Here is a 20,653-nt window from a genome sequence, read left to right as displayed (position 1 = left end):
TGATCCACTTAATAAATGTGGCAAGAAAAGTCGTAAAATGGGGCAAAACTCAACAAATTTCTCACTTACCATAAATTTTGGGCTCAACTGTGGTCGTAAGTTGAGGACTACCAGTATGACCTCATATTTTTTTTTGTCCAATTAAAAACATACTTTTATAATAAATAGGCTGGTTGAATGCCACAAACCATCAGCATCATTATTATAATGTCTTTGGGATCTGTAAGTGTCTCACTGGGATGGTGGATGTATCTGGAGAATATTTTGTTTTCTGGTTAAAAGATTGGTATGGGTGAATATCAGCAAGCCAAGTAGGAAATATAGTGGAAGTCTTGACCTAGTATCTGGAATCATGAGGGGTTTAATAGAGAGAAATAGACTTATGTTCAGTTATGGAAACATGGGGAAAATATTGATTCAAAAGCTACTAATTTCAGTACAGATTCATCATTGACTATTTTTTGCTCTGGGTTAAATATAATCAAAATCTCCAACTGTTCCCCTTACATGTTTCTTATTTTGGTTGTTCTTTTTTGGATATACTCCATTTGTCAATGTATTTAGTGTGCAGTGCTCAGAACAGAACACAATATTCCAGGTCTTGCTTAATCAATGCAAACTAGAGAATAGGACATTTCTTGATCTTGATACTATATTTCCATGCCCAGGATTGCATTTATTTTCTTTATTTTAATTATTTCTTTCTTTGCAACTGCATTACATTTTTTTGGTAGCTGTAAACATGAAAGGAAGACTGCATACCATACAGTTATTTTTGGTTTGCTATTGCAATTATCAAACACAAAAAGACTTTATAAAGCACAATTTATTCACCTCAGTAATCCTAATTGGTATTGTATATGACTATAAACTGATCTTCAGTCAATGGCATATCACCAATACACAAAGGCTCATAAATACTAAAAATAAATGCATTGTTTATAATATATCTATATATGTATTTCATGGCTAATATATGTTGCAGGGATGAAGACATCATGGAAGATAGTACTTATTTGTTCACTATTTTTAGTACTTCTGCTCAGTGATGCAGAACTTGAAATTAGTCTTTGGCCCTAATAATTTTACTTGAGCTTAATGATCTTACAGGGAAAAGGGTTCTTTAGACAGCAGTATTTAGTTCACCCACAACACAGTCATCTATCTATTTACCCAGAAAAAACACTGTTCCACATAGCAGAAGGATCATTTTGGAAAATATCCTCGTTATGCTGAGCAGGGCCCCAGCATATCTGCCCCAAAAATCTACCCTTGAACGTTACCGTGTTTATCTAGCACAGCAATTTAGTAGATGAGAACACTTAAACAGTATATTACAATGTATGAATAATATCCTAAGTTAAGCCAAATGCTTTTGGAAAATTAAAAAAAATAAATTATAAAAAAAGAAAAAAGATTACTGTTTAATATGCAGGTGGATGTAAAATTGTTATTATTAGGAACTGTTACTAATATAGTTTGGTTTATTTTAGGAGCAGACAGTAAAAATAATATGTATGGAAATGTCTTATGTCTGATAGGATATGTACTTATGAGCAGACCCACTGAAATAAATGGAATTTAAAATAACTCAAAATTACTTCAATGTAGTCATTTCTCATTGTGAAAATTAAATTCCTTATTTGCTTTTTCACTTGAATTATTACAACTGCAATAATTGGCAAGGCAAAGTTATACCTGTAATAGTAAAAAAGACTGAGTGGCAAAGATTGGCAAAGGAAAGGAAGGAAAAGCCTCACCCTGCAAAGAAATGGTAGTTACAAAATCGTTTTGCTAGTTATTACTGATGAATAGGTCTGTCAGCTTCACTGAAAAAGCAAGCAAGGAGACTATTAGAAATATATTCTAGTTAAGAAGAAAAAGATTGCTAGTTGCAGTTTCATGATTGTGTGTCAGAAATGTTCCGGTTTTCATGTGGAAAATACCCAAATATGAACACAATGTTAAGAAAAAATATTTCATTGCAGGTGTTGGAGAATATTTGGAATTGTTCATATTTGTAGGAAAAAGATGAACTGTATGAATAACAGTGAAATGAATCTCAATATTCAATACTATCAGAAACAGAACAGCTTGAGAGCTTATTTCTAAGGAAATATACGAAGAAGCTACAAAACACAAAGTTTAAAATGTTAAAAACCTTTTTTTAAGGGTTAAAAATATTAAGTTAAAAATGTTGGTGTGAAGTGGAAATATGGCAGAACTTGCCAATGTATGTATATATCACGAGAATCAAAAGAAACTATACAAAAAAGATAACTAAAAAGTCTACACCATGTAGAGATGTTTAGATATTGCTAATATTATTGTACTAGAAATGACTTAATCAAAGAAACTGAATGCTTAGTGCTAAAACAGAATACAAAGATGGTAGGCATAACAAAATAGCTGAAATAAAAATGACAAATTCATGTAATATAATTATAACTGAATAGAAAATAAATAGAAAATAAGGTTATTAGGTTTGTGTTAGTTTAAATGCCCAGAGAAGGAAAACGAGAAAAGTAAATTATTCACAAAATAAAAGCATCTCATTCCAAATTAATTTAAATAGGGAGGATACTATAACATACTTGGCCAGGATTCTTGAAACAGAAAAGAAGCATGTTAATGGTATGTCCGTAATAGTCTCCATTAAAATATTCAGGTAAGCATGTCCTAATATGAGAAATGAACATTACACAGAACTGTCTAAATGAAAGTAATCCTATTTAATCCTTATTTCATCTGTATATTGGCCTGCTACCAATGTACATTCAACAGATTTTCAAAAACTATTTGGCATCCATTAAATCTGTTGTAATGCATAAAGTGTGTGACAAAATGCAATCAGTAAATTATGCTTTTCCTAGATGTAAAAAACATGAATTTACATTGTAATTCATAAAAAAAATATTATGAGTGATGATTTTACATATGCCTAATGGAAAAAATAGCCTTGATAGTACAAGGGTTTAGTGCACCCTGTTATTAACACAGCTGCCTGCAATTTCTGCTGGTTCGAATCTCTCCAAGGCTCAAGGTTGACTCAGCCTTCCATCCTTTCTAAGGTAGGTGAAATGAGGACCCAGTTTGTGGGGGCAGTAAGCTGACTTTGTATAAAATATACAAAAGAATGAAGGCTATTGCTTAAAGCATTGTAAGCCGCCCTGAGTCTCCGGAGAAGGGCGGCATATAAATCAAATTAAAAAAAAAAAATACACAAAAAGCAAAATTACATACATAATAGGAAATCTGCATAGAAGTCTCTGAGGTTAACAATAATAAATTATACAAAAGGAAATTCAATATTATATGTATTTGTATCTCTGTGTAAGTCTCTCTCTCTCTCTCTCCCCCCCGTGTGTGTGTGTGTGTGTGTGTGTGTGTGTAAAATGAAAGTAGTCTAATCACTGCAAAGAAGCCAGAAGTCATAGGATGCTAACCTATTGGGAGGCACTTATGTATCTCAACATCTAAAATAGCCTACAAAAAACAAGCCTATGCAACTTTAAAAAAAAAAATGGTTAGAACAATTAGGATAATATGTGACCTGCAATATATTAAATAAATGTAAGCACCCCTCATAATTTCCATCTGGTTGTTGCGAGTTGTAGTTCAGCAACAGTAGGAGACGTATGTTTTCCATACCTGCATTACTACTTATTACAATATTGGAGACAAATTAGGAAATTTCCTTCAAAGATACAGTAGACTAAAGGAAAGAGTCTTTTTCTAGTAGAATAAGACGTGCTTTTCAGGAAAGTTATAATGTGGAACCAATCTTCATTACTCCAAAGCCAGCAACTAAAAGCTGGTGACCATAGCAAATTAACAGATCTTAAATCTACCATTCCATGAAGAACCTGACTTCGTTTACAGAGTAAGAGACAGGAAATACTTGAATCTCAATATTTTTTCACTTCTAAACTTTGAGACCTAATATGGACAGGATTCATCAGCTGTCTTAAGATGTCAAGGGATATTAACTCTTCCTGTGTTTTGCTCTAGATTGCAGGAGACGTAGAATGCGCTCATTTTTTGTCAGATCTGAAGGCAATTCATTTTTCTGAAACAAACAATGAAAAACCAGAAAAAGGATGGTCACTGCTCAACTTTGATATCCAAATTTAAGACACACATCAACAGGATTATTTGCATTCAATTATAAATCACAGGTAATCCTCAACTATGAATAATGGAGCTTGCCCATTAGGGTTGCAAGTAGTGAACCATTAAGTGAAACAGCCTGGTTTAACTACTACTACCCCCTTCTCCTGATGCCACCATTAAATGAACACACAGGTGGTTAAGCAAAAAGGGGGTCATGGGAGGCTCGCCACCCAGCTGGTTCTGTAAAGGAAGCAAACAAGCAGCAAAAAGTGTTGCAAAGTCAGAAACAGGAAGCCTGTTGATTGGTTGAAGCCACACTTGTGGGCTGGACCTCTGACCTGATCAGCTGGCTGTCAGGAGACTGCAAACTCTCCTTGATCTTGCTAGCCTTCCGGGAAGCCAGCCACCTGCATGCAAAGGTGCTAACTTCAGGACAAGCTTCTGCAAACCTTTTCCTTGCTTAATCTTCTCCCTCCCCTAGCAACGCATTGTAAGCTGCCCTGAGTCTCCGGAGAAGGGCGGCATATAAATCGAACCAATAAATAAATAAATAAACCCACATTTCTTCAATAAAGTAAACAAAAAAGCTGGGAGGGACAGACTTGATAGACTTCTCTCTCCCCCCACCACCACTTTAGATGTTGAAACCAAACTTTCCTTTTTGCCCTCCAAACCTTTAGAAAGCTTTTTGCTACCTGTACGACTCCCTTTAGGACCCAGCTTCTGCCATGGCTGTTTGCTGCACACCTGAGCTTTAGCCAATTTTTCTTTTGAGCTGAACTTTTGCTTCAGCTGCTCAATGCAAAAAAAGCTGCAGAAAGATTTCCTTTGCTTGCTTGCTTGCTTCCTTTACTCCTTAGCCTAGCAGTCACTCATCAAGGTAAGTCACTTAAAGATTTTGTCATCCTCTTGCCAGTATGCAGTAAATTTAGCAAATGAGGTGATTAAAGGGGATCGAGGTTAGATGACATATACAGGAATGGACAGATTATGTTTTAATTCTCTGGACCTCTCATTAGCCTTTGGTAAAAATGGCCATAATTACCTAGCTGGAATTGTAGTAATGGGTATGAAGTCAAAATGACTTCAAATTGTTTCTAGAAGAAATAATCCAGAACATATATTAAAACAATTTTTTGTCTTCAATGGCAATTGATCTTCAAAGTGCTTCCCAGATTTATCATGCTTTTTAGAATTTACATAAGCTTCTGTATGAAGGCAATTATAACGTAGAATAAATTTCAGCAAAACAGCATGTAGGGCTGTTTCATGCTTCCTAAACTAATCCAGGGAGGCTGAAGTTGGGAACAGAAGGAAAATTTGATTTTAGCATGCATGGGGATAGCTGCTATAAGGCTTATCCCAGGTAAGATAAAGATACTAAAGGTAGGAAAAGTTGCTGTCATGAAGGTATGTGATTAATTTTGGATTAGTAAGACCTCTCCCCATTTAACAGGTCTATTGCTTTATAATTTTATCTATAAACAGTACCTTTTGCCCCACATCCCCACTCCAAGTAGTACAAAATGTTGAAACAGTAATTGAAAACTTGTCCTACATTTAGTGGTCCTTAAGATATGAAAGAGTGAAAATTGTACTGATAGAAATAACACTATAATGAATGGAAATAATTATTCCCAAAAGTTCTGCTGCCCTCTAATGGCCAGCTCTGTTTTGTTCTCCAACTGAACTTAATTAAACAAAACAAAATAAGAGTTGGAAGGTTCTGTGGAAATCATCTAGTCCAACTCTCTGCTCAAGCAGGAGACCCTATACCATTTCTGCAAATGATTGTCCAATCTCTTCTTAAAAACCTCCAATGATGAAGCACCCACAACTTCTGAAGGCAAGCCATTCCACTGATTAATTGTTCTAACTGTCAGGACATTTCTCCTTGTTTCTAAGTTGGCTCTCTCCTTGATTAGTTTCCATCCATTGCTGCTTGTCCTGTCTTCAGGTGCTTTGGAGAATAGCTTGACAGCCTCTTCTTTGTGGCAGCCCCTTAGATATTGGAATACTGCTGCTATATCACCCCTAATTCTTTTCATTAAATTAAACATACCCAGTTCCTGCAACGGTTCATGTTCTAGCTTCCAGTCCCCTAATCATCTCTAGAAAAAGTTTCTCTACACTCTTTCTAGAGTCTCAAGATTGTTTTTATCCATCTTAGATAAAATGCTTTAAATCCATATAAGAATTTTCAGAATGTTTTCCTTAAAAATTTAAAATACTGTACTCAATTGTTTTACGGTTGAAAATGTATAGTAAGTGTAAAATATATACCTTGTTTTTAAGTATTGGATCTGCTCCTGCTTCTAAGAGTAATGCTACTGCTCTAATATTGCCACCAAGAACTGCTTCATGAAGTGCAGATGTCCCATTCTAGAAAATACAGAAAAAGTATAAATACAGTACATCCATGTATTACAACTGCTGAGTAACAGCTCAGTTTTTTTTAATCAGAATAAGAACAGCTCATCCAGAAAAGGAATAAAGTGCAACAAAACTTTAACATCCAATCTTTGACACCTATATCATGAATTGATTTTACGACACTTGAAGACATACCATAAACACATTAAAATTCTAGCACAAGACTATACTATAATAGCAATATGAATAAAGTGAACATGAATAATCTTCTGTATTTGGACCATTGAAATTATAGTAAACTTTTGATATTTTCAAGTGAAGTTCTCTCAGAAGGAGGGAAGATGTCACTCTCGCAGTGGCCATCAGAGGTTTCTGGCCAGTGAAGTCTTTCCTGATAAAGGAGAGACCAAGAGATTGCCCACCTCCATCCTGGAGATAGGTGTAATAGGAAATGGACCAAACGAGATAGGTGGAAAGACAGATTGGACTAAAGCCTTAAGGGTATAGAAAAGGTGAAAGGAGTAGAGGAAGGAAAAGTCTACCTTTTACTTTCATCTTAATCATTGACTTAATTTTACTTTTGTATTATAAATAAAAAAAAATGGTGACCACCAGAAAATTGGCAGCACGTTGGTAAAGGAGGAGCAGCAGAAAACATGATCACTCCAGAAATATTTCAAAAAAAGGCTTGAGGATATAGGGGTGTGGGGGCACCTACTATCTGGAACTAGCTCCCCCCGGAGATACGGAGGATCCCAGATCTGCGCACTTTCCGCCGTGCTCTTAAGACCCTCCTATTCCAGCAGGCCGGCCTAGCCTAATTTTCTCCCCTTTCTTTTAAATTTTTTAAACTGAAATTTTAATTTGTTTTTAAATTATTGGGAATTTTAATTGTCTCCAGCGAAATTATTTAATTTGGTTTTAATTATGTCTTTTAACTTTTGTATTTATGTGTTTTATTCTGTGCCTGTTCACCACCCTGAGTCCTTCGGGAGTAGGGCGGTATACAAATCTAATAAATGAATGAATTAATGAATGAATCTGAACCTGTCAATTCTATCAAAAGTAATCTGGATGCTTTTACCTGAGACTGAAAGGAAGGTTTATAAATATGAAGGAGATGAAAGAATTTTTTTTGGAGTTTGCAGTTGAATAACGTACAAACAATGAATACCTAATTACTAAAATGTATAAACTTTTGTTGAAATTTGAAAGGAAAGAATGAATGAAAGAGTACATGACAACATGGGTAAGAACTTTGGCCATACATATCGTGTTTTCCTGAAAATAAGACCCTGTCTTATATTTTCTTGAACCCTGAAATAAACGCTTGGCCTTCTTGCCGTGTGCTCAAATGCCCGATTGGGCTTATTATCAGGGGATGTCTTATTTTGGGGGAAACAGGGAATTAACGCAACAGCGGAAAAATATCTGATTAAAAGAACTGAATTTTACATTGTTATAAAAGAGAATTTTATAAAAATTGATGATACAGGATTCCAACAAAAATTATCTAGAATATATAAAGCTATTTCAAATTTATATTAGATTGTAGACAACACAAAGGGTCATTTTTTCATGGCTGATGAACTTGTAAAAAAAGTTTCAGTTTCTAATATAATAATACAAAGAATTTTAAAAATTAATATTCAACTGAAACCAAAATATTTTTTGTTGGCATTATTACTGCTCTGAGGCTATTATATGCATGAAATAGAAATACTTTGAAATATCCAACGGTTGGTGAACATAATGGAACAAGCAGAGATGGCAAAATTAACTTGTTTGCTTACAGAAAGACCAACTGCTGCATTTATTAGTGACTGGAAACTCCTTATGGACTTTTTGCTGAAAAATGAAAAAAAAAATGTGATTTTTGGATTTGGTGAATAGAAAGGGTAGATTATGGAAGGAAGGAAGATATAATCTAAGCAGAGGAAAAAATATAAACATATTTATAAATACTGTTAAGATTGGAAGCCACTTTTTGGTAACTTATTTTCTACTCTTCTTATTTTCCACCTAAAATTGTACCTTTTTTAAAAAAATATCTTTATACAAATTTTATACACTCATACCCACACATATATGTAAGAAATTATAATTGGATTCTACAATAAATCACAAATTACAGTACTGAACATTCCAATGTTTTTGTCCATCAAATCTTGCCTTTAGGATGCCAAGTGCAGGGGAGAATTTAAGTAATTCCTCTATAACTTCATTATATCCTTTGGTTGCAGCTTTAAGTAAAGCAGTTGTGCCATCCTTCAACAGAACAGAGGAAAAAAAGGAACTGGAGATTATTGCACACAGGTTCATTTACATTTTTCATTTTATCATTTCTGTCTTTCGAATTTATGCAGAAAGATTTCTCCCATTCTTTAGGTGTGATGAGTATTATTTCCTTCATAATTAATAAAAATTCTTAATTTATATAAAATATAAACAGTTTATGTAACTATTTTGATCCACCATAACATGATTTAAGGATGACATCAAAAAAGAAGTGTTGTAAATCTGACATCTACGTTGTTAACAAGTATACTGTAGGCATTTGCTGCTTTTTATAACCTAATGAAGCATTCTAATTAACTTTAAAACAAGCATATAATTGTAACTTTTGGCTAGTTTTAATAAAAATTACTGGGCAACAGTATATACCACTTGTAATGTACAGTACTGCAGTTACCCTAACCTCCCTTATATTCTTTCATAATTTTTTTAATTAACTTTCATTATAATCTTTTACCTTTTCCCCAATAAGCAGAAGTCATAAATAACTATAACCAAATTTGTGATTCCTTCCCTTTTTTATTTATGTTAAATACAATATGAGGGAAGAGTTAAAAGATTATTTTTGAAACATGGGTTATGAAAAATTCAGTAACTGAGCCCTATGGGCCATTTGTAAAATATTATTTATAACAGGGGCGGGTTCCAAATCCCATTGCTACCAGTTTGTTCGTGCATGTGCAGCGCTGTACCGCCGCCACTACCAGTTCGCCTGATCCGGTGTGAACCGGTAGCAATCCACCATTGATTTATAAGATAAACTAATAATTATAGTTACATGCATACCTAAAATGTAAATGAATGCCACAACCATGGAAAAGCGATTTTTTTCAGAATATGGTTCCTTTAATTCTGATTGTGCAGCCACAATTGGACTTTTGACTACTGTAAGGACAACTTCTAATCTGCCAAGCAACACTGAGATACTTGAGAAAGTATTCTAGCCAGAATAGATACCTGAATTACCATAAATAAGTCTTACTATAGAATCATTTTCTTCCAACATAAAGTCTAGAAAACTAAAGTGTTTGCTTACAAGCCTTGCAGCATCTCGATCTGCTCCTCGCAGCAGCATCACTCGCACTACATCACTGTATCCCATCTGAGAAGCTATCCACAATGGAGCTGTCCCATCCTTAAGAAAAATTCAGAAATGGAATAGGATTAATCAAGTTGATTCAAGCAGTGCTAAAAATATTTGGCAGTTTACAATGAGATTCTGGCTGAAGTTCAAGGACAAATGAACTTGGATATCCAAACGAAATCCTTTCTTTGGAAAGAAAAGTACTCGGGACAAGAGGAAATTCAAATATGGGTATCTTCTAACTGAGAAAAAAACTTTGCATAGTATAGACAAAATATTTGTTGCCTATATGAAATAATGGCACCACTCTGTATCATTGTATTTTTTTCTTTAAAAACTATTCAAGATAGGTCCAGACTTAGTCATGTTAAGAGAAGAGGCAATGAAATTAACAACAGTACTGGTACTTTTGACTACGGACCTTATGTAGATAGCCACATGAAAGTGCTATCTATCAATCCTTGAGCCAATAGCAAACTAAGGCAGCATAAACAGCTATAATCACTTCTGATTCCTAGTCTGGCTCTCTAAATAGGCCAGTAAAGGTGCTATGCTTACTAATTTAAGGAAAACAATCGGTGAATTCCTCTTGCTCTGTTTTGCATCCCATCTATTCTCTCCTGGAAAACCATCCACAAATTATTCTTCTTAACACACGATAGAGCAGGGTTGGATACTGTAGCCTGACACTTGGAACAGCAAATTTATTAATCTATTAAGCAGCTCAGTTTTCCTGCAATTCTCTTCCATGTCTGTAACTTCTCAAACTTTCTGAACATTGATCTAGTACTTTTCTGTCTAGCCGACAAGTCACACAGACAGGAAAGATAGATTGTGATTTGTTTCAAAGATAATAAGGATTAACTAAGAGTATGTGAAATGAATAGAAATATAAGCTTAATCATTATAGGAATTAATTCTGTTTTATATGATATCTAACGTCAACAAGTATTTCCACACATAAAAAGAAATGGGAAACACTCAAGCCAGTTATGATGTATCACATGTTGGCAGATAGAAGTAGGCCTAAAATTAAGAAGCCAATTTCTAATTACTTCCAATAATTGGTAAATATTATTTTGAGATTTACTTATCCAGATATTAAGGAAAGAAAGATATCAGATTCCTATATAAGATATTTGGGTGCAAGGAAATGTAAACAAAGAAAATACACCCAAATCATAATAGGAACAAATAAATAAAAGATGTAGTCAAGGTTTATACACATGTAGCTTATGGCATATTCAGGGGCTCCTTGTTTAATGACATGTTCAGTGACTGCTTGAACTTACAGTGGGCTGAATGAATGATAAGAGTCACTGTACTTATGGTACATGATCATGATTTGCAATCTTTCCTGCTGGCCACCCACAAGCAAAGTCCTGCTGGCAGGAATTTGGAAGTCATGGTCATGTGACATCCTCATTTAAACAACCTACACAGTCCTTGTTTAATGATGGCAACCAGGGCTGCTGGAACTGCCATCGCTAAATGGCATGGTTATATGGTTTTATGGCTTATGCCCACGTTGTTTAAAAAGTTTCCAGTCCCAAGTAGCAGTGTTATATGAGAACTACCTGTAATCAGTGGTGGGTTTCAAAATTCTTTACTACCGGTTCTGTGGGTGTGGCTTGGTGGGCGTGGCATGGCTTGGTGGGCATGGCTTGGTGGGTGTGGCAGGGGAAGGATACTGTAAAATCTCCATTCCGTCCCCAATCCAGGGAAGGTTACTACAAAATCCCCACTTCCTCCCGATCAGCTGGGACTTGGGAGGCACAGAATAGATGGGGGTGGAGCCAGTCAGAATTTTTACTACCAGTTCTCCGAACTACTCAAAATTTCCACTACCAGTTCTCTAGAACTGGTCAGAACCTGCTGAAACCCACCTCTGCATGTAATGGATTCATATACTTGAAAAGGAAGCATTTAAGACTAGAAAGTGGGATTAGTCACACAAATACATTATTTATTTACACTGAGATATGTCCTGAACTTACCTACTGCTTTGTTTATGCTATATTATATTTTATATTTATCAGTAATGCAATAAAGGCTGTATAAGCAATTATATAATATTGTGTGACTACATATTTTATTCAATAGATGGCACTATACTATATTATATTTATATGTATGTAAATATATCAAAAATTTGCTGTATTCTGTTTTGATGGAATGAAACAGTAACATTATTTAGATTCTTTGAATTGATATGCATTCGCTAACCTTTCAGTGACACATGTCTCCTTCACTGAAAGAAATGGATTCTAGTTAATAATGTTTATCTTCATTGTAAACTTACATTGAAGTATTTCTCCTCACTTTTCCTTTAAACTCTGTCCAATTGTATCATTACTAGGGACCCCAACCTACAACAAGCTGAAGAACTGACAAGAAAGCTTGGACACCTCAGAGAGGGAAATAAATGCTCTCTCAACTCCCCAATACAGTGCCTCCAAAGAATCAAAGACCTGAAAATAGTTGAAGATAAAATCAGTTTCTCATTTGATATGATAGCACTCTTTACTTAGACCCAGAATTAAAAAAGAATCCATGACAGAACTATACAGCAAACCTGTCCTAACCAAATACATCAAAATTGAAATATCCATAATCATAGACATCATTCAACCTTTGCCTGACCATATATTTTCAATTTGAGGGACAAATATAGCAACAAATCAAAGGAATACCGATGGGACTACTGCTTTCAGGATTCATAGCAGAAATGCCTAGAATCTCTAGTAGTTCCACACATAGAATTCAAACTATGGATCCGGTATGTAGATTTGTCATACTAAAAGAGGACCATCTAGAGAAAACACAAACCATCAATAACATCTTCAAAGGAATAAAATTCACAAGAAACATACAAAACAATATGCTACCCTTCCTGGAAATCCTCAGCAGCAGAAGCAGTGATGACAAATTAAAACACGTCTATAATACCCAACTAACACCCCAACCTCCCACAAGAGAAATTTAGATGAGCACAAACACACTACAGCAACCCTGAAAATCAGAAAAAAGGAAACAGATCATCTATAAAACATCTTCCAACAAAATGGATACCCATGCAACTTTATCAAAAATTGCCTGACCACTCACGCCAATGTAGCACAACTAACACAAGCTGTGAAAAGAATAACACTGCCATACATCAAAAACATTTTAGAAACCATTAACAGATTATTACAACCATATGGCATCACCATAGCACAACAAACCAACTAACGCGCTCTAAAACTTCCTAAGTAAGCCAAAAGACCCAGAAGGAAAAACAGCAGTCATACACTGACTCATGCAACGTACAACAACATACAGTATGCTGTAATAGCCACCATGTAGGACAAACAGAAGACTAGCAGAGCAGAGCTAGGTGGCTCAGTGGCTAAGACGCTGAACTTGTCAGTCAGAAAGGTTGGTAGTTCGGCGGTTCTAATCCCTAATATAGGTCTCCTGCGTGAGCAGGGGGTTGGACTAGATGACCTCCAAGGTCCCTTCCTGTTACTGTTATAGTTACATCCATGAACACTACTAGCAGTCCAAAGGCATGATGAAAACTCCTTAATTTCATAACACATCAACCGAGTCAACTATAGTTCAACTGGGAAACTGTAAACATCCTGGAGACCTAGACCAAACCAAGTCCAAAAACGCTAATGAATTCCTGGAAGCCCAGCACTTTAGACAAATCAGCCATCAACAAGCACAGAGACAATCAAAAAACCAAAAAGGAAACAATAACCTTTGTAACAATAACCTCATAGCTAACAATCAACACCCAGATGAGCAGAGATTAATGCCAAGATTAACACTAGACCAACAATCAAGAGGTAAGCAATATCCCAATCAAGGAACTACCAACTCAGACAAACAAACTAACAAACAACAAGCTAATCAAGGGACCACCAACACCACTTCCATCAATACTAACAGATCAAGCTACTAGTAGATAAAATGAGAGCAATCCCTATCCCTTCTAGCACTAATGATATTACATAGTTTGATAATGAAATGCTTGCAAGAAAACAACCAAGCTCAGAGAGTACCAAGGACCCCATCACATTTAATTCTCAAAAAGAACAAGGGAGGATCTCTTCTGAAACATTTGCCATGCCCTGCTTCTGGGTAAACTGAGATATTTTTACCACACCACTTATCCAGGGTCTGTAGCTGTCCTTCCTGTCTCCCAAGATCACACTCACATACCGTTACATATTGCTAAATATCAGAAAAAACTTAGCAGTGTGTAGAAAGCCTATTATCATGGAAACCCAGGATCTATCAAATATTTACTTCCATATTTAAGTCAGAACAACTATTAGAAGCTACTGAATATTAAGATGTGGCTGATTAATTTTAGCATGTAATAGATAAAGGGACAGTAACTGATTAATTTTAGCATGCAATAGATAAAGGGACAGTAATAGAACAAAATCTGTATCTTAACAATGCTGAATATTACCTGCCTTGGCTGGTTGACCTTTGCTCCTGAAGATAGTAATAGCCGAATTAAATCCAGATAACCTCCCTGAGCAGCCAGGAAAAGTGCAGTAGCTCCATCCTTAATTGGAAATACACAAATAATTAATTTGATTTTTTACTAATAAAAATGTCCATAATAGAACCATTGAATGTTTCCCTTCTTCCATTAATCCTCAGGCATAGAAAAATGCCACTTGTACTTAAGATTTTTTTTCCACATCCATTAAATACTTCTTGCCACTTAATGTAACTCTGTCTGCAACACTGATAAAAGTAAAATACAAAGATGCTCTTTAATTAGTCTGCTTCTAGCTTGAGATGTAGTCAATGTAAAGATTAGAGCTGTTTTGTAAGTAATTGTTCCAGCAGACCTCTATATTTGAGGTCTTCCTGTAGAGGAACTTTGCCAATCAGAAATCTTTTATCAGCTCAATTAAATAACAAATATGACAAATGGCAATCAAGTTCTTCTTTTATTCATTGCTTTGAAGTATATCAAACCATTTAAAGACTATCAAACACAACTTGACTAAGGATTTTGATTAATTTTTTATTGAGTTTTGAAACGATCTAATTTAAAAAAAGAGTATGCACCAAAAGATATACACTGCCTGTTTGGATTATTGTTAGCTTTCTTTTATAACTTGGATTTAACAAACCATATAATGTAATTAATTTATTTTTATTCATAGTTTTATTCATTGCCTTGTTGGTTGATTTTTAAATAATTGATTTTTAAATATTTTACTGGATGTGTATAAATCAAGTTAGTTGATTTAACTTATCCTTCCTGAAAACGTAAAGAGAAGAATTAGAGAATAATATTTTACCCAGTTGCAAAGAAAAGCAAAAAAGAGGAGGAAATGGGAAAGAGATTAAGAAATAGATTAGGAAATTCCTGGTAATATTACCAGGAATTATGGCCAGTACATTACGTTTCCTCCCAGAGTAGTTGAGCAAAAAACATCACTCATCATATGTTGTCAAACAATCTCCCTACAGTAATTATGACCTATGTTCTTGTTCATTGCTGATTTTAGATATGCAGGTGATGTTAAGCAAAGCAAGGGGCAAAATCTTCAGCTTCAAATGTATCCTGCCAGCAAAAAGCCACCTGCAGATCAGGACGTTAATGTAGGAATTGGTAGGTATGATGCTTGGAGAGAGAATGAATTTTGACAGGTAGTCTTTACTGCTTTACAGTACATATGCAATAAAGCAAAAGACCAAAACCAGTCAAAATTGAGAATTGAGAAGGATAAAGTAAGCTAAGGAATTTAACAAAATTCAGCACCCTAGTTTCCCAACCATAGAACAGTTGTCTACACTCTAGCAAGTTGCAACAACTTGGATTTTAAAAAAGTAAAAAAAGAGTGGTGGCAGAGGAAAATGCCTCAGACCCAAGGGATAGGGTTACTCTATATTAGCACTAAGTGATCAATAGGCACCAGATTGTCCATATTCCCTACATGTCAACTGACTACACTTACTGGCCTAGTGCACCAGAGTTCATGCATCTAACCTGCTTCATAGAGAAAACAATACTTTCAAACTTCAATAGCCAAGGACAGCTTAGTCTTAACCTAATTCCACTCATAAATTACAGACAAGTTGATGAAGACACGACAAAATAAAGAGGTTCCTAGGATATGTTCATACTGTGGCTAGATATGTGTCATGGCTCAATGAGTTGCTTGAAGATTCCAGTCTAACTTCATATATTACTCTAAATGGGAGAGCAGGAATGTCCAGAAAGAAAGAAATATCCATCACCAACAGATGGGATGACTAGAAATAAAGAGCAATCTAAGTCATCTTTTTTGAGAGAAAAACACTGATTTGCATACTAGGGACTGAATAAGAAACTGGCTGGAATGCTGCATGATTCATGCATATTATTTATCTTTGTATTTACATTCTACCACATGTTTACTTAAATCATTTAGCAGAGGGAAATGAAAATCAGTTGGGAAATTAGTTGGGATATGCCAGTTTATTGATATGTAAATTAATATTTCTGGTAAACAATTATTATATCTGATACTTATATGTTATTGTATTTGAGTTACCTGGGAAGACAGATATAAATGACCTCTAATCATAGATACCAGCGAACTGTTCTCTTTCTTTGCAGCTGTAGTTTGATGCAGCCCTTCCAAGGCTTTAATGCAGCTCCTATATACCCCTCCTACTTTTTTCCTGAAACATAGGGGTAATTATTTGATGCACACTCTATTGGGCCAAAATCTGATAGAAAAGTCCTGGGAGGCCAAAAGCCTGATTCAAACTGTACTTCGATGAATGGGCCCCAGTGAAGGGACTGGGACGGAGGGGCTATGGCCGATGTGCTGGGGCGAAAGACTGGGGGCAAGTCAGCCAAGGAGAAAAGTTTGTGGCTAATAATGCAGAGGCAAAAACCTTAAGGAGAAACAGGCAAGGCAAAGAGACCGAGCCGAAAAGTCCTAGACCCCAACCCACAACCCGAGTGTAACTCTCAGCCAAGAAAGAATCTAGGGCAACCCACAGCTGCTAAAATGATCCCATTCTGCAAACTATGATTACCGAATGTATATTGTACCATTTTAAACAAACTCTCTGCATGGCATAAATTAAAGTAGCAGTATAGTAGAGAGAGATGCAAAAATCTGAGGTTCTTGTTTGCTAAGTAAAGAGAAATTATTTTTTAATTTAGGAAATATTAAAAGAATCTAATTGCTATGGCAATCTCATGAACAAGCTAAATCTGAATTATTTATTCTACAAACATATGGAAGAGGTTGTATTAATTTGGTGTTCCAGATATCTTCAATTATTTGAGAGACTGTCACATAGATAATGAAACAAATTTGTTCTTTTTAGCCCCAGAAAGATTGAAATAATGAATTTACATTTCAAGGAAACTCACATAAAGCTGATCATGTATGTTGGCCCCATGCTTTAATAAGGTATCCACCACTCTCATGTGCCCATATTGACAAGCAGCTAGCAAAGCAGTACCACCATCCTGAAAAGAATACAAACACATACAAGAGAAAGTTTCAGAGAACAGTGACTGCTAAACATTTCTTAGCACTTAATTCATCAGTAGAAAAACTCAGTTTATGTGGCTATAACTTGCTTTCTTGAAAATACATCCCAATTCCTATTTATTTAAAAACACATTTTGAACCTTAATTGGAAGCAGACCTCTCTTAATATCTTATGCTCATTTTATGCCAACTTGTAAACAGCTACTATTTTACATTTACTACAATATACCCCATATAGATTTATATTCAGTGGCCTCTTTTAAAGGGAAAAGTTTGGCTGTGCTTTTCTCTTTCCTTCCTCTAAGCAGAAACCTGGCTTTCAGCATGACATGAAGAAGAGTCATTTAAGGCCAAACTGTAAAAAACAATGGAAGATCTTACTCTTTTAAATAAGGCTTTCTATGGAACTATGGCTAGGTTCACTTTGCAAAGCAAAAGCAGGGCTCAATCATTTCCCCAGAACTATTGTAAGCGCCACATCAGTAGGGCTTACTTTCAATTTTGGAACCTAAGGAAACAGTGACTTGCATGATAGACCACAGAAGGAAAAGCTATGAGGAAGATTCATTGCTCCACACCTGCGTTTCTTAAAATGTCCTATAATTTGTGTTTCAAGCAAACTTGCGTTTTAAGATAAAAGCCATTCCCCATCATACTTTGTTCCCTTATTTCAAACCATGGCTATTACAGAACACAGCTCCTCATAAAATCATATTCAGTTCTATAAAATGGCTACATAGTTTCCATAGCAGATTAAACTTGGGAAATCTGGTAAAGTTACAGCTGTTTCCCCATTTCTCTTTTCCTTTGTCAAACCTGTCCCTTTATGACAACTGCAAGTATATTCTGCCCTCATTTTATACTAAATGGAGCATCATAGAATATACAGTATAAACAAAATTCTACCCTGATCATTTAACAATCTTCCAAACTGTTGCCTGTTTATATAACCTCAAAATATCCTATCTATCCCACATATTGGTAAGATTCAATTTTTTGTTTGAATGCATAATGCGGATTACCTGAATTATGTCACTGGTCTAAAAGTGCTCTCAGGAGTTTTATGCTCAGATAGCTAGTTTAAAGGTGTTGTCCAGTCCATGAGTTGGCATAAAGTATAGCACAAATTGGCTCTCTCCAAACAGTTGGGCTACAGTTTCTTCAATAATCCTTAATGGCACTATTCAAACAGTTTACTGTGAGGTAATTTAAGATGCAGCATCTTGTGCATTTCCATGCCAATGGAGAAAGTGTCTACTAATTGCTCAATAGAAGACAGACCTCAACAGATTCTGTGTAGTGGTAGATTTATCCTTTCCTCAAAATCTAATTTCTGGAGTAGGCAAGGTCCCAGTAAAGCTCCTACTCCACACCACTTCTCCATATTCTATAGAGGCTATCTGAGAGACAAGACCATGTACTGTTATCTCTTGAATACTCATGATCACCTTATAGTCCTTTCGGGGAGGCAAGACTGTCTGAAGCTCTCATTTCACTCAGCAGTAACTCCGCAATATATTGACAGGTCAAGGGGAAAAGGTGCTGGCTGAACCAGGAGTCCCATTTCAACTGCATCACTTTACATCAGTCAGGGATCCAAAAGATCTCTGGCATGATGTGTCTGCACCAATGCTGAAAGATAGTGATAATTCTTGCTGAAATTTGAGATTTCTCCTAAAAGAGAGTAGCCACTGCAACAATCTGCTGCCATGAATGCTGACAAGGTGAAAATCACCCACACAGTGTATCAGCAGGAGGGAGTGCAAGGCTAGCTGAAGCACATGTTTCTTAGCAAAAGGGTATGAGCAAAACTGAACAAGAAGGAATTTCCCTGCATAATGTACTTGTGCCCATGCTAGTAGGCTGAACTATCATGCTAAGCGCAGCAAAGGCAGGTGTTGCACCAGCCCAGAATGGCCAATAAAGGGCTAGGCAAGCCAGACCCATTACATTGTTGAATTAGTTACACCTGGAATACACCTTTGCACCACATGTAAATTGCAAAATTTCTGGTGGGAGAAATGTTCAATTTCAGTTCAGAAAAACTAGAACTGAACTGTTTCAGTTCTTGGCTACAGATGAGAGGAATGTTGCAAGAATAGCTAACTTCTATTCTCAACCTAAGTTTGGGGGCCACAGAGCTATGCTTATGCCTTTCTGTTTATCACGGAAATATGTATTATATTCTATATCCTATGTTTGCTTAATTGCAGGCCTATATTTTTGTGTAGAAAGACAATATTGTTTTAGGAGAACAATACAAAATTCAATTCTTCCATAATAGGCACATACAGTATGACTATCTAATTGGTGGCTTAAGTGGCTTTGCAAAAATGAAATAGGGAGATAGTATATAATGCTTTATATTAATATACGTACTTTCTCTAATTATGCCTGGGATGGAGTTCCGCTTTTCATATTAAATTTGGCAAAAAGTTGAGTCACATCTGCAGTGCATTAGAAACTGAAGCAGCATTGGTGCTGCTGGCAAACATGCTGGAAACTCTGAGAAATTACATCAGTCTTAGAATAACTGCACACAAAGATCTCAGAATGAAGAGAACAATTACCAAAAAATGGCTTTGCTGTGACGAAGAAGCACAAGAGATCTTTTCAACCAGAAAGCAAATGCATAAGTTGTACAAGAGATGCTGTGCATATTGAACTGATTAGTCAATACTAGTCAGAACTCCTCCAAGGAATTTTGGGCACAAACAACTAATAAGATGAACAGCAATGTGTTACTGTATTAGGGTGCTGAAATCTCCTTCTGATAACATTTTTTATATTACATTAAGCCCCACAAACTCTATATTCTGAATCTCTAGGTAAACATGTGCTAGGAGTTTTTGATTTGAATTCAACCAACTTTCTATTTACATGCAGCCCTAGAAAACAGGTAGTGAATCAGTGGGTTACTTCCTGTAAAAGGCAGTTTCCACATTAATGGAACAGGATGTCAGGAACAACAAAACACTTAATGCAAGTCAGGGGTGCACAACTTGTAATTCCAAGACTGTCTCTCCAAAGCTTTTGGATTAGGACGCAGTGATCCTTCTTCAAAAAGGTGCCATTGAACTACCATAATAGAAAAGGAAAAGGAAGTACATGCAAAGTAATCATATTAAGTGCAATTCATTTAATTAAAATTAATTCATTCTTCCAAAACACATAACTGAAGGAGGAAGCCAAATCTGGTATAATTTGATCAACTTCCTTGCACTATGGGAACAGAGCAACTGTCTTATTTGAATGATGGATCTTCAATCTG

General features: G+C 35.7%; 1 protein-coding gene across 1 annotated transcript in view; it reads right to left on the bottom strand.

Annotated features, from left to right (window-relative positions):
- Positions 1-3,985: 3,985 nt before the first annotated feature.
- Positions 3,986-20,653, bottom strand: part of ANKRD29 (ankyrin repeat domain 29) — a 35,947-nt gene continuing 19,279 nt past the window's right edge. Inside the window, exons 5-10 of the mRNA XM_070942341.1 lie at positions 17,259-17,357; positions 14,334-14,432; positions 9,818-9,916; positions 8,659-8,754; positions 6,397-6,495; positions 3,986-4,069 (exon numbers count right to left, since the gene is read on the bottom strand). Coding sequence (XP_070798442.1) covers positions 3,986-4,069; positions 6,397-6,495; positions 8,659-8,754; positions 9,818-9,916; positions 14,334-14,432; positions 17,259-17,357 — 576 coding nt within the window. The remainder of the gene's footprint in view (positions 4,070-6,396; positions 6,496-8,658; positions 8,755-9,817; positions 9,917-14,333; positions 14,433-17,258; positions 17,358-20,653) is intronic.

The sequence above is a fragment of the Pituophis catenifer genome, unplaced genomic scaffold (assembly GCF_029215685.1).
Source record: "Pituophis catenifer annectens isolate HBS135680 unplaced genomic scaffold, rPitCat1.0.hap2 SCAF_3, whole genome shotgun sequence".
In the NCBI taxonomy this organism is placed as follows: domain Eukaryota; kingdom Metazoa; phylum Chordata; class Lepidosauria; order Squamata; family Colubridae; genus Pituophis; species Pituophis catenifer.
Note: the sequence above shows the minus strand (reverse complement) of the source record. Positions and strands in the feature narration are given on the sequence as shown.